A 21,834-nucleotide genomic window follows, 5' to 3' on the forward strand; every position below is an offset into this window, starting at 1 on the left:
GATAATTTATCTTAATGTATAGACACAGGTTTGCTTTAAGTATGCCTTGTGGCACTCCATTTGAAGCCAGTGTTTTATACATCCACTTACAGATATAAAAGAAATCCAAATGACGGTGCTGCTATAACAATCCTTTAATTAAAAGACTTGACCTTATTCCTAGTGAAATTGCTAAACCCATAATATCCATAGTTCTGAAGTCCTCAAAAAGTGTAATAATTATTCAGCTCCTTTGTGTTGCTTTTCAACTTTTATACTAACTGCAATTAATCTTCATCCAAATTACACATCATGCCTGATAAATTATACATCACTTCACATTCTCTAATTTTAAGTCTTCTCACTCACTGCTACATATCACATTGCACACTCATATTCACTTGAGCTTGGTATTCATCTTTCAGTCCCCACCCTTCAACTTAATTTCAGTTTTACATGCAGCAAACTTCTTGTAAATGCAACTGCAAAAGTACTGTATCAAAACTTGTCAATTCAAGTAAGCTGCCACCCTCTTCTGCCCAAGACTAAAGAGAAATAAATAATGTCACTGGATTGAAACTGTCTTATGCGTGGCACTGGGTGACCAAAAATGCTGGGATGAGGTCATACACATGATGATAACAGACCAGTAATGGATTTACAGACTGTCCACTTTAATTTTCATACTTTGTGAAGAATGTTACCTTAGTGGTAATTACTCAAATGACTACACTCAGAAATTACACTAATTTTGCCGGTTTAAGTCTGGAAAAAAAACCAGGAAAACTTTAAGAGTGAAGGAGACCTTGAGAACAGACGGAAGTATTGTGCATGCATGCCACATATGGAGCAGAATTGAACAAATTAATTGTAAGAAAAACCTAGAAAGAAAACAAGGTAAAACCTACCTTGCAGGCCACTCGGTGAGGGCATAATTTGCCAAAACCAAGTGGTGGCTGAATGCGTCTCAGTAACGTAACCACATCAAGATGCTTTATCCTTCCCCTAGAACAAACACACTTCAGTTACCAAACAAACATCCACTCCCAGAGAAGACACTTTGCTCTGCTTTTATTCTTTTTGCCACATTAATCTTACCATAGAAATGACCTAACTTACTTTGCTTCAGGGTCATATTCGGACCATATCCTTTTGAACTCATCCAAATGATGGGGACCCAGAATAGACCAGTCACGTGTCAAATAATCAAAGTTATCCATAATGACAGCCACAAACAAGTTTATAATCTAAAAAAAGTAATTAAGAAAAAAAATGTTCTTTAATTAGATTTTTTTAACATATTAAACAAACAGAAAACATTTATAAGCTACTAATAAGATTCAATGTCATAACAGTAAGACTTCTGCATGTTCAGAACAGCCAAACGTGTGTTTACATTAGTTCACAGAATTCTGTTCAACTGCTCTCCCTTGCAAGGGGAACAGTACTGTGAGTAGAATAAATTAACCACCTTAGACCAGGCACCTGCAATAAGGAAAAAACTTCTTTCACAGATTATTTCTGAGTTAATAATCCATTATGCCATGGATTAGGAAATGAGATTATTGTTCACATCTCTTGAGCTACACTTTGAGCACACTTGTAAAGACACAAATCCAAATTCTCCTAAATTTAAATAACACAAATATCATTACTAGCAAATCAAAGGAAATACAAGAAATAACTGATAAAAAGGCTGTTAACTTAGCTCTCAAAGGTGCAACCAATCATTCCTGTATACATGTAGTCAGAGGAGTATCTTGCACAAGACAATCTAAAATCATAGGATGGTTTGGATGGGACCTTTCAAGGTCATCCAGTCTAACCCCCTGCAATGGGACAAGGTATCTTCAACTAGATCAGATTAGTGTTCAACCTGACCTTGAATATTTTCAGGGATGGAGCTTCTACCATCCCTGTGACAGTGTTTCATCACCCTTATTTTAAAAATCAGTGGAAGATACAATATTTAGGATTGTGTGTAGAAAAATACAACCTTGCAAAAATATTTTGATGTGGGATTTTCAAGCTCTCCCTGAAACCATTACTCTTTTAGTTCAGAAGAAAGTCATAATGCCAAAGACGTTTTTGTTAACAAGCACAATCTAGACTCACCAAAAATGCACAAAGCATGTAAAAACTGATAAAATAAATGATGGCAAAATTGCTTCCACACGTGTACTCTTCCCCTGGATTATAATCAGATTCTGGATCACAGCGTTTTCCAGGCAAACATGCCAGCATGATTTCCTGCCAGGCTTCTCCAGTTGCGCACCTTTGTATGGTCACAAAGATAAATTAGACATTATTTGATCAAAATGGGTTGGAAATGTATTACTTTATTAAGGTCTGACAAAATGGTTGGAGCTGTACAAGTACAAATGTGAAGACAGATTGTGAACCTTTCAGAGCAGGAACAAATTGAAAAAAATACAGAATATGTTTCAGAAAAGCCTTAGCAAGCATAATTTGATGTGGTCTCATTGGGTGACCCCCTTAGACTCAGATAAGGAATGGCCTGCCAGTTTTGCCAGTAGGTTAATAACAATGGGCAGGAGCCAAGCAGAGTTACAGAATCACAGGCAATAGAGGTTGTCGTCTTCAGAGCCATCCTTGTTCCATGTCCTTCCCTCTCCTCACAAAGGTTTACCCTCTTCTTAAGCTGCCTAGTGATGGAGATTCCATAATCCCCCTACATCAAGACTCAGCTACCTTTGCCATCAGAAAGTTTTGCCTACTTCTTCTCCAGTATTTCCCTTCAGCAAGTTATACCCTCTACTTTTTGTCATCTCTTCAGCAAATGTAAAGAAGGATTTATTTCTTTATCTTTGCCACAACCATTTATGGTTTTCCAAACTACCATGCTAAGGTTTGCTTCTAAAGGTTACAGTGAGGGCACAGTCTTTTTCAGCTTTCCCAACACCTACACAGTGATATCAGGGGTATCTTTGGGCTCTACCTGAAGACAATTACTCCACAAATGAGGTGTTTTACAGGGACCATAATGAGTTCAGGTCTGTATCACCTGATTAGAGCCCTGCTGGCAAACAGACAGTCTGCATACAGCCACAGAGAGCATGTTCTTGTTATGCTAAACTGCTTCTCACTTGCAAACACATTTTGAATAAATCCATGGAACAAAAGCTACAGACATTTCTAACAGATCAATGAAATGGGGTGCATTAGGGAAGAGTCAAGTTTAACTCACCTGAACAGAAGAAGCACAGCTTGGGGGAAAGTCTGAAAATTGTTGTTTCTGTTTATTTGATTGTTGTCCCTCATGGCCACTTTTCCAAACACCTACAATAAAACAGGGCTTTGAGTTTAATCCTAGTGACCTCTACTGTCAGAAGCTGTAAGGCCTGGCAACTGAAATTTGCCTCTGCATGTATGAGAAACGTTTTCACAAATACACTTTCTTTGCACTCTTTAGATCTTTATTTATAATTATGTAAATTAAGTTAATTTATCACATGTAAATGATAATCCTTAATCATTCATTTTGGCATTAATAAACCATATTAGTACTAATAGGTATTTATGATTTCAGGTGAGAAAATACTTGGTTTTAACTAGCACAGAGAATCCTTTACTGATATTAAAGGTCTTACTGTACTAAACACTGCACATACTAAGAAATAATTGCTTCCTGAAAACCTCAAATCTAAATAGAGAAAAATAGATGAAAAATGGAAGCCAAAGCACAGCATCTCAGCCAGAGATAGAATGAGGTCACTTCTTCAAAATTAAATTGCAATGCTTTGGCCACAAGACCATTCTTTGTCCCCAGTACGATACAATTGTACATTTTTACATGAAGCTGTTACTTCATTTAGAGAGATTAACAGCACTGTGATCTGTATACATGCTGCTGGACTGTAAGAACATTAGGTTGCTTTTGGATAAACAATGAAGAGAAAGAATAAGGAAACCAAACCAGTCTCCACAGCGTATTTCTTCTCACTCCCTTAGTCTCGATTCAAAGAACATTACAACTTTTGAAGAAGTTTTATGTTAGCAGCCCAAATTCTGGATTTCTAAAAATGCTGATGGTCATCCAGTCCCACGCCACTCCCCAGGTACTAGATCTCATGTGTGGCACAGAGACTACCGTGCAACACAAACCACACTCCCAATCCCAGCTCCAGGCGCAGTGCCGTTTCCTGCAGCCTGCGAAGCCCCCTCTCAAACAACTATCCCATCCTCTCACAGGAAGTGGCCCAGTAGTATGGATTTTAGGAACAGTTTCCTGACAGGTTTCTCCTACCTACCTTCAGTTATTAAGACTGTAGAACCAGTTCTGCAGGTGGAATGAAGTGGTGCCTGCATGCCATCGGCACATTTACTTTTTAATTTACCAAAATCTCTTTCGTGCTTCCATGTCTTGTACACATAACTTACTCTTGATTCACTTCAGGTTCAGCTGTGCCTAAATCTTTGGTCAGCTTCTTTTCTTAGTTTTATTCATATGACAAAAATTTTAAATCAATAAGCTGGAGTTTTCATGTCCAATTCCCAAACCCAGTCCAAAGTAACAAAAAGCCATGCTTGCTTTCAAACATTCATGCATACAAACAAACTTCACGGTACATGGAAGAGGAGTAGCTCCTTTTCACCAAAGAAAGATACTACAAACTTACACCAAGATCTTCTACTACATCATTTTGGATTTCCTGACTGTCAAAATTATATCTGAAAAAAGGGTTTCCACATTACTCTGAAAGCTATGCTTTATATATAGCACCACTATCAAAGGAATGTTTCAATAAGCACCTTAGCAAGCAAGTCTCAGAGTAGCAAACACTGTAGTTCTGTATAATGATAAATGAATTCTATAATTACCTGCATTCCAATGACAGCATAGATGAAGAACAGCATGGCTATCAGAAGGGCGACATAAGGCAGAGCCTAGAAATGAGACAGGTGCATTGTCCTTTAATGATTTCACATCATTTCAATTTCTAGTCCCAAAAATACTTTATCTGTACAACAAAGGCTTTTCTGAGATTTTTCTTCCTATGCATGTACTTAAAATGTTATTACCTGTCACTTCTAATATTCTGCCTCATACAATGAACACAAACTTCATTATATTTTAAATTATTTCTGGTAACCCAGGGAGAAGAATCACCTTTAGCAGACTATAATTTTATTTTCATTACAGATTCTGACAACACAAAAATACTACCTTCTATACAGCTATAGAGTTCCATTAATGTCACATTCATCCCTCTTCAGCAGCAAGCATGCAAATTTCTGTGTTACACTTATAAAATCAGTTTTATTTAAAACAAAATTAAATTCCTGTTTTATATTCATCTAATAAAATGTGTGTGTCAAACCTAGCCAGTTTAAATATAACAGATATTTTTTAATTAAGTACTGTAAAATCTCATGTTAAAAGCTAATAATAAATGACAAAGAATGACCTTTGGACTCACTGAAGTAACTGGTGACATTTATTTTATCATTGATATGCTAATATATTTAAGTATGTCATTATTGATAAAGAGAATTTCAAAATAAACAGGTTTTGTGTACTACAAGGTATTGCTCCATGAAATTTGGTGTGTAAGTGGTTGTAATTACAAAGCAAATTTAAATAAAGTTTGCTAACCTGAAATGACTTAATGAACGTCCACAGTAAGGTCCTGATTCCTTCTCCTCTGCTAAGCAGCTTCACCAACCTCATCACCCGGAACAGACGGAAAAAAGTGATGGAGATTCTAGCGCTGTCTTCAGAGTTCTGAAGAGCATCATGAAGAAGTCAAACCAAATACAAACTCAAACATGCAACACTTCCAGAAAAACAACACCAAATGCAAAGGTGGAAGAGGTAAGATTTGAAAATGTATCTTGAGAGCCTTCTCACCTTGATAAGCATGATATGAAAGGAAAAATTACATGCTAAAAACACAGGACCTGTAGAAATGCGTCACACATCACATGCATTTCCAAGTTTTCTGGTTTGTTAACAAGGATCATATTGGGTTTGTTTGTAGTAGACTTCAATAGGACACTGACAATGAATGCAAACCACTGCGTAACACCTTTGTAGTAAGACAGTTATGAAAAATACAGAAAAAAATCGGTGGAGAATAGACATGGTAAAAAGAAACTCAGAGGTAAAACCATTGGGGCCAGTTTACTAGTCTTACCCCAGACTCATCAGTTGTGACTGTTTCAGTTGGCTTTGGCTTTAAAAAATTAAGAACATTAAATATTAAAATCAAGTAAGTTGATTAAAAAAAAAAATCAGCTTAACCATAAACAGAAAGAAGGACATTTTTCATTTCTACATGTAAAGAAACATCTTTCAACTGAATATACTTTCTGAACAAAACATTAATATCTTTATTAAAACCCTCCCTTTAGCTTTTCATGTTGGCTGACTGAAAACATTGTTGGCTAACTCATACTGAAGTCTGCTAGTGTAAAATGTGGTTTTTGAGTCAAAGAAAATGCTCCTGTAAACCAAACAAAATTAGCCATTGACTACCACAGCTTGTATGAAATTGTAGCAGTAAGTCTAAGTAAAACTCAAGAATAAGCTTTGGGGTCACCAGAATCTAACCATATTCAAATGACTGTGTTTTAGATCACATCCTGAGCTCCTTTAAAGTAATTCACTTGAGTTAATTCAGTGGTGAACACTGGATTTTGCAGTGCTGAACATGAACAGATTTTCCACTCTGCCAAAGTGACAGACAAATGTTCTGGGGAGAGTAACACAAAGGCTAACACTCGATAAAGGTGCAAATGAGAAGGCAATACTTGTACGCTCTGACTGCCTACAAAGTACTCATATACCTGAGCTGATGTAACAAGATCAGGTATGAAGAAAGGGCTTCAGGATCTGATTGATCCTTTGGAACATATCTGTACAACTCTTGGGAGCTACATGGAGGAGAGGCACATTCCAGCTTCTTGTTCACAGAACCAAACCCTGTGTCCTGTGAAGAAGAAACTTCTCTTTTTATGATGTTTTTGTCTGTCTGTCCTTGAAGAATCCTAAATGATCAGACACTTAGCAAACCAGCTAGTAAAGCTTACAGGACCAGCTTGTACACTGACAGATTGACAGCAGCTTCTTCCAAAATTGAATGGAAGCATCTTTAAAAACATTAATAAGATGAGAACAAATTGGATTATGGATGTCAGATCCAAGTGATGGGTTTTACTCTCTTGCCTAAAATTATCCTCCATTTAACGGGGCACCTTTCAACAATCATTGTCACATACAGAAGCAATAACCATGATGCCTCCCTCCTCAGTGCTGCTTGCAATACATTGTGGATGCATCAGATCCCCTCTCAATGCCATGGTTCACTGAGTAAAATCTCAGTATTGCTGTTACATAAGATAAAATTTAGGAAAAAGGAAAGGAAAAGAGAGGAGCTGATTCTGCTGAGGATACTGGCAGTGTATTATATAAACACTATGGCAAACCCCCAAGAATAGGTAGTGTTTTATTAAAGTCAGATTATTAGATATACTTATTAAAATATTCATTGCCGTGTCTATCACTTTTATGCAAAATATATAAACGTACCACAAGGGGAAAATGAGGTAAAAATAACTGTTCAACTGTGTGCAATCTATATATGTGTACACTACTGCCCTGACAGGATATCAGCATTTTCTGAAAACCAAAGAGTTTTACAACTGTTTGAGGAATTATTACTAAACTGATGCATCACTGTTAACCAGAACCCAGATCTCCTCATTAGACCTCAGTAAGCAGAGTATTTGTAAAATCAGCTGTAACATCTAAGCTTAGTAAGGTTACATTATATAATAAAACGCACAGAAAATATGCTGCCAATGAAAGACAGTTGCTGCATTAGAAATTCTCTACATATTTTAACAATTTGAAATAAATCCATCAAAATACAGAGTAAGGAAAAGATTTATAATCACAAGCATAATAAATGAAAAGTAACACAAACCATGGAAACAATCTTGCAGAGATGTCTACCTATATCAACCACAAAGCTATACTACTGCACACAGACCAACATTGGTATTAACTTTTTGGTACAGAAGGAAGTTTTTTTTTATCAGAAACTTCTAAAGAGTTTCATGCTACCTTCTGCAGGCGAAGCCTCAAATTTCATATTAAACTCTGGTGACTGACTCACGCTGAGCTTAATATTGTCTTAATCAGTGAGCAAATTACTCAACTAGCATTCAGTATTTTATATCATCAAAAATTTAAATGAAGTATTTGACAGATACAGAACAGATTAAACTGCAGGGTTATCACAAGTTAATGCAGAAAAAAAAAAGTAGTAAAATACTGGTGTTTGCATTGGAGAGTTTTTCCCCCTGCTAACTTTCAGAGGAAAAGGATTGGAGCCCAAACAAGCTAGGAATATAAAAAAGACTGTCGTATCTAATAGGATAGAGAAGAACAGAAAAAGGATACTTTAGTCCTACAGATCTTTATTTAATTGCTTTCCAAAAGGAAGAATAATGAGGAGTATGCATTATGATTTGGTTATGAAAAAACCCTCACAAAACGAAAAATCAGTAAGCAAACCTTTTTCTACATAAAATTATCTTAATAATTACTTAATTCTCACTTTTGAAAAGGCAGCCAGAGATCAGACCACCAAATCAGCTTTCAAACAATGAGTGCAAAATCCTTCAACTTTTTTATATGTCTGAAGTGCACTGAACGTGTTTGTGTTTGCCCTGCACTGTGTAAGAGCTCACCAATCGCTCCTCAGCTTCTTTGGACAATGGAGTTCTAAACTGCCTGTTTCTGATGGCTGACCTGCTGCTGCTGGGAAGTGTTAGGATATCATATGCAAGAGATTATAAATTATGAAAACTGGAAAGAGTAGGCCATGAATGAAAAAGGAAAATATCCTGTTCACAAAAAGTGAATTCTACAACATTACCAAAATGTAGATAAATGCTAGAAATGAACAATGAAATTAAACTTCTGAAGCTAAAAAAATTCAACTCCTGTCCAACACTGTCCAAGTGTTTTGGCTACTAACATTTTAAAGTGAGTATATCTAAATTTTTTTACCCTCTCTGGCATTTCCCTCTGATAATACATCAGCTTGGTTTATATTATTAATACCAATCATAATGAACCTAATAAAGCAATATACCACAAATATAACATTTTCCATACTTCTTTACAAAATAAATGCTCATCTAAGAGACAAAGCTATCATTTATGTATGTCCTTCCAGCAAGAAGTAATGCTAATATCTAGGAAACTAAGGTAAAGAGAACACAATTTTCATCAACAATAACAGACAGACTGACAGTAACAGAGGATGTCTGCTTCCTACAGCTAACACAACACAGGCTACCAAACATACCATCTTCTTTGCAGCTTCATTACTTGACACATACACATCACATATGGCACATTATGTATATGTAAGTAAGGTATTAGAATAGACTTGACACTGGGGGAGGTAGAGCAGAGAGTGTCTCTTTGGATGATGGTTGTTGACAAGAATGAAATTAGACTAATTCCTGTGATCAGGAAATCTACTTAAAATCTACTGCTGTTTCCCCTGACCTTCCACCAATACTACTTGTGTCCCAACTGCTTAGGCACTGGCTCGTCATTATGATTTTTTTTTGTCCCACGTGGGACTATGGGATTCTTGAGACAACAGATGTGTTTCTGGGATCACAGCTAGAATAATGAACAGCTTCTGCTTTCACTGCTTGGACAACAGATGCATTGCGATGAGGTAAATGAGGACAGAGACTGGCTTAATAATTCTATCTTTTCTATCAGCTTTGTGCCAGCTACACTGACTCTAGTACAGCAAAGCACTTCATCACTATGTCATTTTTAAGCCAATTCTTAAATACATTGACTAGGCAGGAACATAGGATTTTTCTTTTTTTCTTAATCAGAGTTCAACTCATCATCTTTCTTCCCCAAATAAACCCAACCCTCAAAAAACCACTAACCAATAATGAACCAAAATTTGTGACCCACTGATTAAAATGCTTGCAACCTGTGACCTACTTCAGTCAAGTATTTATTGCTGCTGATGAAAAATTAGCACATTTCCTAAATAGTAACTCTTCATTACACTTCACTCTTCGTGTTGAAACAAAACTTCAAAACAAACATCCTAACTGAAAACAGCATCAGTGTCAAAACTGCCAACAGCATGAAACAGATTGCCTCATGCATTGGAAGCAAACTCTTTCTGTGTTCAGGAAAAAATAACCACAGTGAAAACCAGAGGGTATTAGTACACAGTGCTGGGCAAATGCTTCTGCTTTTTACAGATTGTGCCAAAGAGTATGAGAGTATGTCCAAAGAACTGAACACGTAATGATGATATAACCATCATTACAAATACAGAAGGAAACATCTGAATGACAAATATGGGTATTGACAGTAACATGTACAGGAAAGCATTTAGATTGCCAAAATATCTGAAGAAATGTGTATGTGCCTGTATGCAGGTATGTGTATACAGACACAATTTCTCCACAATTAATGGAATTCAAATGTGCTAACAATTTCCTTCATAGTATTCCTTGTTCAACATGAACCAAATGCCTATATACATATATATAAATATATATATAATTTAGATCATCTTTTTCCTTCTAAAAGATGTATTTCAAACTAAGTTTGTAATTAACATCTCGGTGGCATAGGATATTATTATTTTAACTAATAAATATTCAGATGTGCACTAAAGTAACTAAAGTATTAACACTTTCATGAAAGCAGCTCAAAGATGTACTTCTATTTCCAAATTGAATGCTGCAACACAGTGTAGGTTTCCTATTGCAATATGACTTGATACTGATGAAAGCAAAGCCATATGACAATGCATTTTTCTGACCTTTCCTTAAGCCTAAAGAGATAAATTTGCAAAAGACTACAAAATACATTAAGAGTATTCAAAAATATCAATTACTAGCAAGAAAATCTAAGTTCTGACATAGGATACTGATGGATAAAGTGGGATTCAAACTGAACTGCAGCCCTTTTGTTCAACACTGGAATCCAGAATCACTTACATGAGGTGGATGTGAGGTTTTTAATCCACTCCTCTGCACAAGCAACATCAGCTGTCCCACCAGTTAACCAGGTGAGTCAGTAGCTATGTAAAAATAAGCACTAATCCTCCCAGTACACATTCCACTAACAGTCCAGCAAAAGAAAGCAGCATCCCACTGGTCACAAGTCAACATTATGCACTGCTGAGTGCTGAAATACTGATAATAATGTTTTTTACCAAATAGCAGAATATGCAGTTCTGGGTTTGTGAGAGGCTTTTTTTGACGTACAACATTGCTAACCATCCACTGTTAGTTGCTACAGTAGTGTAAGCATTGAATAAGCCTCAGGTGTAAACATTGGTGATTCAAGACCAAGAGGTTTTCCTGTGGGGCTCAGGAGGGAGATATCCAAGCTGTTTCTTTAAGTTCAGCAAAGAACTTAAATTTTACTTAACTTCAGGCATAAAATCAATCCCCATAGGGACTGTATTAAACATCTGCACAAGAGGAAAATGAATTGTTCATTATTTTCTCAACATTTTGGCAGCAAACAAATGATAAAAGAAACTTAAATAAAATATGTGAATTAAAACCTTTGTAATTACTACTGTGAACATGCCTCTAAGTCATCCAGTGATGGTCATCCAAATGGTTTCTGAGCTGGCAAATACACAGTCGGGCCAGATTGATACTTGTCTATTATTTCAATTTAAGAATTTACTAATTCTTTTCCAATGTATCTCTCATTGTCTTAAATTCTGTAAGTCTGTATCCCAGGAGGGACTGACTACATCTTGTGTCACTACTCTGCTGTTTTGAACAGAAAAGGAACCATTTTTATGACCACACAAGATGTGTGTCATGTGAAAGTTTTTGGAAACAAGGTTACAAACCCCAAAATTATATAGGTTTTAGTAGTGATTTTATTTTATTTTTTTTATTATTCTTGCTATACCATATATATGCATTTACTTATATATACTTGCCTCTAAAAATTTCTAAAAATAAAATGAACATGAAAACAAGTTAGGTTCATAAAAGAAGAACTGGTTGAAGGAAGGGATAGTATATGACAGAATACATTAAAAAAACCTAATTATAGAAAATAGGGCATTGTATTGTAATAATCTATGTTGCTCTGAGGTGGTTCATTTCTGGAGCTCGTTACTGATCCAGTCCTTGGGAATGACAAATCATTTAAATTGCTGAACACATTAAACACTTATTTCCACAGGCATCAAAAATATTAAATCCACAGTCATTTCCTGGATTGCATATCAGTAAGAGGTTACTGGATCAGAAGAATCAGCCTCAGGGCACCATATACATTATTATAAAACATTAAAAGAAATAACAAAGGGGACAACAAAATAAAGAGATGACATTTAATTTCCATAATTTAACACTGAAATCAAGGTGATATCTAACTAGAAAGCTCAACTTACTTTCTTGGAAGAAAAGGGTAAGACAAAAGCATGTCATATACTAGAACTTGCTGGCCTTTGGAATTGGTCTAACTATACACAGCTAGACTATCAGAATGATGCTGAGCTGTTTCCATAATATGAGGCAATTACATAAGCAAACCAATAAGAATGTTTAGTTCATCTTGACTACATTATTTTAGGTATTCACATTTTTTTCAAGTCTTCTCTTACATGAATCAATTAGGATGCCTGTACTTGTGCAATTACAACTGAAACACTATCTGATTTTACATCAGTGGGAGCAAATTACACTGTTTCAGATCAGCCCTCAAATAAGGCTGAGCTTCCTCATTGTACAAAGTTTCTATAGTGGGAATTTTCAAGGTGCCATTTTCAATTGTGCTTGAAATCCCACCGAAACCCCAAACCTTGCTAGTATCTCAGCAAAGCTGTAGATTTCTCAGGATCAGTGTCAGGTCAAATGGCACAAATCAGAATGCCAAAAAAATATTAAGAAAAAGATTTTAAAACACTGAATTTTTATTATAGAAATTTACACAAAACTAATGAGGCAGGAATAATTCAGTAGAATCAAAACAATAGATTTTTATTATTTCTATTCGATGTTTCATGTTGAAAATGGGAAATCAAGCCCAGAAATATATTGAAAATGTAATACATTAATGACTTGCACAAACAAAGCACAAATAAAAGTGGAAAAGACTAGAAACAGACAATACTTAGTACACAAATATCTGCAGTGCCATATTACAAGACATCAAAGATGAGCCTTTATTCTCTAGTAATTATAGCATGAAAAACTAAGAAATGACTGTGCTGGTTCTTGACTGTGGTGTGTAGTTTTCCTGCAGATCACTACTCGATCTCCAGAATATTTTCAAGACAACTGCGTGAATTACTAAGGTTAAAGTGTTTTTCACAGCTGAAAGCTCTGCAGTGATCAGTTACAAGTAATGCTATCAAATTAACCCTCTCCATACAGTGTTAAACAAGGGGCATCTTTTATGGTCATAGAAATCCCTTTCAGCTATTTTCCAACCTCTTCACAATCAAATATGTTTTGAGTTTATGAGGGAATGCTGTTCTAAATGAATGGTCTTTTTGCACTTTTCAGATGTCATGACCATCTAAGGCCAGTACTACTGTGAATGGAAATAGTGGGTAAATTGTAAATACTTAACCCAAAAATCTAAATTCAAACTTTTCCAGAAAAAAAAAAAACAACAAAAAAACAACAAACCCCACCACACACACACACAAAAAAAAAAAAACCACACAAAAAAAAACAACAAATCAAGCCCCAACACAAACTAGAGGCTGTTTTGGCAAATCTGTTCCATGAACTGTAATTGCACTTTGAGAAATGTCTCAATGGGAGAATGCAGTTCTGTACTGAGTGACTCCCATCAGATCAGGGTCCTTAAATTCACAGATAGAAACAGCCATCATCCCTTGATAACTGAGCAAAATCAATCTGAAATCTATAGATCAGGCTAAGGTCTTTATGCTCCCACATTACCACATCACTCATCCATCGTTCCTTCCAGTAAAGCAGCCATTTGTGAGAGTCTCAATGTTTAACATGAAATTGGGAAGGCATTTTAAGGTCAATCAGCCTTAAAATTATTTTCACAGCATCACCAAGTGGTAGGGGTTGGAAGGGACCTCTGGGGATCATCTAGTCTATTGTGTTTACTCTTTGAAAGGCAGTGTAGAATCTGCAGCATTGCAAAGGGAAGTCTTTAATAAAGGCTAATAAACTGTACGCTTGAAAAATTCTGCCATCTTAAAAAAAATGTATCTATATATATAAAAAAAAACAACATGTTTTCTATATTTGGTTGCAATTCACTTAGACTAGGTACTACTATGCTTACCAAACAGACCAGAACCAAAAAAGATTAAAAACTATGTACATCACTGTCTCAACAGCAGCTACAGGCACTAATTGCTGTTGTCTGTGCCAGTGCCAATATGCTCAGAGAGGACTCTCATATAGGAACAGTGTAAGAAGTATTTCCTTGGGCAGCAGCCTCACACACTCACTTCTGCCCTACCATGGCCCACACTTTTGCCTGTGTGTGGTGCTCAGCACCTTATTCAGCCAAACCATGAAATTCTCAAACTAGTGGAAGCACAGCTCACGTAGCTATGGGGGTGAGAAGGGCTGTGGATGAAGGTTACTTAAGCTCACAGAGATGTTGAAAGAAGTTCTCAAGCCGTGGCCTCAATCCAGACAAGCTTGACAAATCCAAGCTCCTACTAGGTGGTCTGCTGATCTAAACACCACAGTGAAAGCCCAGACCTGTCTCCTAGACTTCTCATACTTGAGAATTTTGCGTTTGTTTTTTGTTGTTTTTTTTTTTCCCCTCCTCATCCCAAAATGCCTGGAACGGATCCATTTTTTCAAATACAATTACTATTCCTGGGCAACTTTATCATCATGTATTCAGAGTTCCAAAATCAGGGTACTGTCTGAATGGAGAAAAGGGTATCATTTCTGCTACTAACGGGAGGACTGTGATCCAAAGAAGCCAGTTCCTAACATGAACCACTTCAGAAAATAAATTTTAATATGTATTTTATCTGGAAAACTGTTTCAATTAAATGCCAATGATTAGACACAGGATACTGCAACTTTACTATTCACCACTGGAAAGTATTTACACAAATTAGGAGTATTTTGAAATATCACTCATATTAAATATCCCTACTGAAAAGAAACCATTTGCTTAAGTAATACAGTCTGCTGAGGAAAGGAAAAAGAAAAATATGTCTAGCAAGTAGGTTAATAAAACAAATTTAATTGAAAAGGGATATTATGAGCCAGCTCCTGAACTGCAGTAGGAAAACATGCAAGTTAAATATCTTCAAAGAATACCCAGCAACTATTTGTATCTACAGCCTTCTTCAATTAATCAGTTCTTCAGTACAGGGAAAATGTGTGACTGTTGGGAATCTCTTTTGTCATGGGTAGTTCTGGATAACTTAATTCTCAGAATGGCAAACAGGTAAGATCTTCAACAGGTGGAATATGCTACCCTCACCTACTTATAGTCTGTGCACCCCCTGAGCATTTTCCATGGCTGTTGGATCTCAGTCTCACTTCCTTCAGTTTCTCCTTTTGGAAGTTTCAAAAAGCGTACTTTGCTCTGAAATTTTATTTTGACTAATTACACAAAGGAACGTGTAAGTATGGGAAGCACTTTCACATCTGCTACAGAACTGGTATGTATTTTGTTATCTATCATTTATCATATTAGTGATACAGCTTTCCTTGCTAAAATCAGCAAGTGAGATAGAAAACAGATGAAAATTAGTATTTTGCTATTTTTTTCTTGGAAAGAGACCTTTCTGTTGTCAAAAAATCTCTATGAGTAATAATCATCAGTCAAAATTCTAGTGAAAAAATGGAGTTTTCCCAAGTATTTTAAGAGCAGTTCAAATTTCAAAACATTTACTGCAGGATGGGAAAAGAAAAAAGGAATAGGGAAAATTAAACATTTTCTTTTTCAAGGTATGGACAGTCTTACTTCCTCTGTGTACCCTTCTTCACCTACATGATGAGACGTGAATACAAACATGACTCTGAAAAGCAATCCACCCGCAGTACGAAGATCACTGTTTGTGACAATAAGCCACTGAAACAACTTAGATAATCTTGAATTATGTTGGCAAAGCCACCTATGAAAATCACTGGGCTTCAAGTAAAGTAGTAACAGAGGCTTAATTCCTTTTCTCTATATAAAATCTGTTCAGTGTTTTCTGTACATACATAAAAACCCATAATTCTCCTTGCCTCACTATGTTGTGTGCATGTGGAACCATACAGGTATAAAGATTTATAATAGTAGCTTTTACAAACAACTGTATCAAGGTTTTGATCTTTGAATCCTGGACAAAACATTCTTTTCTAAGAAAGGATTTTGAGGGATAAAGTTTACATTTTTGGTATTTCTTGATGACAGCAAGTACTTTTTAGTGCATGAACAATTGCTACTTACATTAACTTCTGTTATAGCAATATCAACGACGCTACCAACAACAATTAAGGCATCAAAAGTGTTCCATGCATCAGTGAAATAGTGCTGTTAGGACAAGCATTCAGCAGAAAGAGAGCAAAAGAGAAACACAAACAGAAAAAGAGAAGAAAAGGACAGTGTTATAACACAGAAACACTCTAGGCTTCTCTGATGTACCACTATACAATCTAATCTTTCCCTCTCATAGCTAAAAAAAAATTGGTAGAAAAAAAAGGCTATTTATTTCCAATATCAACATAATTGGCCTATGACTGGTCTGTACTTAAACTTTAGAAACATCAGATCAAAATCTGTGACTTGTCCAGATGATGGAAATAGTGGGGAGACAGAGAAAGAGAAGTAGGGACTGGGGAAAGTAAGCTGGGGTATACTCACATCAGCTTCACTGAGAACGACGTCTACTATGCTGCCAATAACGATGAGGGAGTCAAACGTATTCCAGGCATCACTAAAATAGCCCTGAACAGAGCAGGCAGGGTGCAAACGTTTGTGATTACACATGAAATGTCAAATATTTGCATACTTCTGTTTAGTTTTGCATAAACAGAAATTAGTTAAACAAAACCTGTGGTCTAATGAGAAAACAAAACAAACCGAAACAAACAATATTGCCTACTGAAGGAAAAGCAACATAAATGTGCATGTGTGTGTATATATATATACTTTATATATATACTTTATATATATACATGTACAGACACACACACAGACAGACACAGCAGTACACATGCGTAATACACCATCGGATAAGCACAATGTCGGCAAGTGAACCATCATCCAAAACTGGGTTTGGATTTCTATCAAGGCTGAAAAATCCTAACATATATACCCTAACAAGAATGACAAAATCCCTTCAATAAAATTTCTTCAAGAGCAAGCCAATTGAAACCTTCCTAACATTAATGACTTTATGATAGTCCTATCTAAGTGATTGGTAAAAACATTCAACGGGTCAAAGCTCGTCACTGGTTAATTATGCACAATGATTAATGTGGAATTGTGCACAAATTTTAGAGAGTGACTTAAGCTTCTATTCAGAAACTAGGTTTAATATAGGAACTCACACTACATTTGCATTCAGGGCCTGATTCTGTAACCATTAAGGTCAGTGCTAGGACCTTTAATAACTCGAACAATTTCTTAATGCTTTTAAGGCGGTTAGACCGATAACTGAAAATTCATCCTCACTAGTTACTTTGTCACCCTTCTGACATTTTATGGCTTTAAAAGTATGTGTATGTGCAAATATATCTGTAAGTTACTGGCACACTGCTGCAAATAGTTATCAAGTGCTATCATGCAATTAGCTGTCCACTGGCATCAAAATTGCATGTTTGAGCAAAAATGTATTTCAAAGGAAACCCTGAGGTAGGTTCCAGAATCAGTCTGTCACTGGGAACAAATGAAGATGTATTATTCTGCTGAAGGCACTCCATGGAGACAAGATTCTATACAATTTTTGCACTACATGAATTTTCCATAGTTATTACAAAAATTCAGAAATGCAAAAATTACTGGACTTGCCTTTTTTCTCATTCAGATATATTAATTTATCAGCCAACCATAACTAAAGAATGTGCATTACATGATAAAGGCTGAAATGCATATTTTGTACAGGCACATTCTGCTTTTCTAGTAATTAATTTTAAAATAGTAACTTGTCTGACAATATTGAGGGTCTGAAAAATAGATTTAGCAAAATGTTTGAAATTACAGGTGTGTTAATCTAACCTTGTATCTATTTACAATTATTACTACACTGTTCACTAGAAGATAATGTTTTAGCTGAATAGTTTGAGTTGTTAATGTGTTATTAACGCAGAAAATGAAAAATCAGCTACAAAATCTCAAGATTTTAAACTGTTAGAATTTCACAGTTTAAAGGTTATACCTAGTATTTTGGGGGGGGGGGGGAATTGATTTCATGTGAAAATTTGCTCTTGAAGTCTACAAGTGAGCTGCTGCAGAAGACAGCAACTCTAGCGAGTATTCTAGGAATTCTAAGCAGTCAGGAAAGCTTCATTGTGCTTCTAATGCTACTCTGTTTTAGCTCTTTTGAAACACAAATTACTACATAATCGTTCCCTAATTTAAGGAAGGGTCTGCAAGAAGAAAACAGATGGTAGTATGATTATCACTACAGCCTTTTGTATCACATGCATTGGTTCTTTCTTCAATTCAGGTCCTGGGGCAAAAGCCAGTGTTCCTGGATTTGGCCTCCTGAACAAACAAATCTATTTCTGAGAGCCATAACCCCCATTGCTCCTTCCTTACACATCCTGCTTCACAAGAAAAAGCTATTCTCAAGGTTTCTACTAAACATGAAGCTGAGCCAGAATATCAATGATACTGAAATAATTCCAAAGAGATTAGTAGCTGCTAAGTAACAAAGGAGAACTACTCTCAGTGTTCTTCCTAATAATTCATATTCCTTATTCGTCTTATTTAAAAGAAATATGACTCATGATTTTAATATATATATATAAAATAATATTGTCAAACAGCAAACAGATAACCAGTCTTGAGATGTGCTGTCCCTCTTCCTCTACAACAACAGGAATCAAAAAGGGCCTCCAAATAAAGACAAATTTCAGCTATAGAAAAAGTTACTTTAACTAGGCACACTATAAGGCACTGAAGTAACAAATTCACATTTTGATTCAACACAGCTAAAATACTTTAACACATTCATTTATTTTATGCAACCTTTTCCATCAGTATAGACAAATATTGTTCAAAGTAATGTGTGAAGCAAAAGCATACAAATAAACAAAACAAACAAAAAAACTAAGAGAAAATAAAGATGGTTTTGGAAAAGGGAGGAATGGACAAGTCACAGCAAATAAACATCATGCAAATAAGTTGTTTTCACCACTGCAATGACCCAAGATCAATTCACTTACTAGCCATCTTTCCTTTTTTCTTACAAAAATCTGATGTAAAACGACATGGAAAATTATTACAAGTTTAAGTAACAGCTAAGCTATCATGAAGCTGAACATACATTATGTGTTGATGTATTTTAGATTTCATATCTGTGTTTTGTTTTGTACTCTACTAAACCATGCTAAGTAACAGATTTTAGCAAATGTGGAAAAAAATGCCTGCCCTTTTAACTGAATGCTGAAGGGTAAAAATCACAGATCCTGGGGAATATGTAGGCATAGAGAATTAAAACCAAAATATGTTTCTATAATTCTACCACATAAATATTTTAGTCCTTTTAGTACTTAGTTGAAAAGTTTAGGGCCTCATTCTGTAAAGTACTGTATATTCCAATTTCCCAGTCAAGAAGTGTGCCAGGCACTCAGAATCACCTTTAGTATCTATCATTTATCCAAGTTTTATATATTTCAGTGCTGGAAGGCAGTCTGCAGTACCTTGGTTTTAAACAACACAGTATCATAGTAAGAGTATCAATAATTTATAGTAGTCTAAAGGTTTGCATGACCAGTAAAACCAAAAGATCACAGTTTTCAAGGGATTTTTGTCAACCTATTAAGGGGACACTGTCAAGCAGATGAGATAAAGACTAATGGTTTTATCTATTGTTATTTTCACAGAGTAATGGAGTTTTTATGTGATGCTTTTATCATCTCTGAAACAATAACTTTAATGCACAGAATGAATAAATAAAACTACCCATTCTGCCAGACTAGACTAAGAAACCCATCAGTGACAGAGGAAATGAACCAGTCTTTCCTCACAGACCCTTATGCAAAACATGAAGATGGGTTTCAGATTGTTCCTATGTTATTAAATCTTAACTAGTTAAAGCAATTCATTGTTGTTTTAGGCATGCATCTAGTTTAAATTTTTGATTACTTAAAGACATTCACATTCTGCTTAAGACTGCTAGCTGATCTGCAATTATTGGTGAGCAAGGTAATATTGGTTGGCAGTGTGTTTGTTAAAGAATATCTGACATTTAAAAAATTAACAGTCTTCAAAGAATAACAGGAACAACCTTAAAGATATCTAACTCCTTTCCCTTCCTGCTGATTAATCTGTGCCAAACAGTCTCAACTTTGCCTTGCTAATTAACAAGTTTAAGGTGTTCTGCATCTATAGCAGAACAAAATTTAGGAAATGGGGACCTTGCCCTGACAGTCTCTGCCCTTCAAGCTCTCAGGGCTTAGATCCAGGGATCTCTCACAGAGATATCTTAATGTTAACACTTGTCACTCAGATAGAAAGCATGTTGCAGATTTAAAACTTAAATTGTACAAAGTCTTAGAGACCAGTATCAAGACATTGCATTTGATAATGAGTAGGAAGTCCATAAAACAAATGGAGCACTGTGTTTGATACACTTATGATCAGACCACTATATTTTGATTCAGCTGCTACTTCTGACTACAGTCACAAGGGCATGGAGAACCATACAAGGATTCACAATCTTCTCTCAAAGAGCAGATGATAAATGCAGCAAAATCTTCTGAAATTTCAGTGTGAAACAAGAATAGAGAACAGGAAATACAAATCAGGAAACACAATCAGCATACTCATGACACTGTGGTCCACACATCTGAGCTATCTCCTCTGCAGCCTCGCATTGTTTTATTTTTCAAGTTCAATTCCTAGCATTTAAATAAGATAGCTGACACAAAAATACATATAAATTCATTAGAAATGTACAATGGACTGGACAGTGCAGAGCGAGACTACGGGAGAGTGGGCAAGCAGTCACCCAGAACTCCACACTTCACATCTCAACACCGGACCTCGAGTGATGTATGATTTGTTTACTTCTGCAGGCAAATACAAGCTAGCTTTAAATCAAGCAGCTCAGGCTGCACAGCCTAGCTTACAGCTAAAGGCAAGCTGAGTCACTCGTTTTGAGAAGCTGGAAGTAGTTCCATATCTGCTCCACAATGAGCTCTGGGCAGCTGTGACTGTGTTGTTGTGAGCATGAGAGCTGCCTTGTCTAAAGCAAGAATGAGATTGCCCACACAGCCTACAGTCACCCAGTTCACTACTTAACACCAAGAAAGGGCACAGTTCACAACCAATTACAGATGCAGATATTCTGATTACTTTAAGGGAAGGGCAATGGAAAATGAAAAATACCAGTCTTAGATGGTGAGATCAGTAAACTTCAAATGGTATGTCTGGCTTTTTTCATATTCCATGTACAGTGAATGAGCACATCTTACTTATTTACATAGACATAAGCTCAGAATAAATATTGATTTCATTGGACTGAAAACAAAATGTAGTTTAGCCTTTCATTATTAACTTTTGCATTGTCATAAATGCAATATGAGACCAAAACAAAAAGGCTGCATTAACTGTCACAGCCTGGTTTTCATCTTTTTTTTTTTTTCAATAAGTAATTATAGTTGTCAGTTTCTCTT

The 21,834-nt window shown here is 35.9% G+C and overlaps 1 protein-coding gene across 1 annotated transcript in view; it reads right to left on the bottom strand.

Annotated features, from left to right (window-relative positions):
• The window catches only part of CACNA1D (calcium voltage-gated channel subunit alpha1 D), a 185,011-nt gene that overhangs the window by 30,423 nt on the left and 132,754 nt on the right, over positions 1 to 21,834 (bottom strand). Inside the window, exons 30-39 of the mRNA XM_054387621.1 lie at positions 19,381 to 19,410; positions 16,853 to 16,936; positions 16,439 to 16,522; positions 6,138 to 6,176; positions 5,597 to 5,725; positions 4,822 to 4,887; positions 3,188 to 3,279; positions 2,095 to 2,254; positions 1,099 to 1,226; positions 888 to 984 (exon numbers count right to left, since the gene is read on the bottom strand). Of these exons, the coding sequence (XP_054243596.1) occupies positions 888 to 984; positions 1,099 to 1,226; positions 2,095 to 2,254; positions 3,188 to 3,279; positions 4,822 to 4,887; positions 5,597 to 5,725; positions 6,138 to 6,176; positions 16,439 to 16,522; positions 16,853 to 16,936; positions 19,381 to 19,410 (909 nt within the window). The remainder of the gene's footprint in view (positions 1 to 887; positions 985 to 1,098; positions 1,227 to 2,094; positions 2,255 to 3,187; positions 3,280 to 4,821; positions 4,888 to 5,596; positions 5,726 to 6,137; positions 6,177 to 16,438; positions 16,523 to 16,852; positions 16,937 to 19,380; positions 19,411 to 21,834) is intronic.

This window comes from Indicator indicator, chromosome 15 (assembly GCF_027791375.1).
Source record: "Indicator indicator isolate 239-I01 chromosome 15, UM_Iind_1.1, whole genome shotgun sequence".
In the NCBI taxonomy this organism is placed as follows: Eukaryota; Metazoa; Chordata; class Aves; order Piciformes; family Indicatoridae; genus Indicator; species Indicator indicator.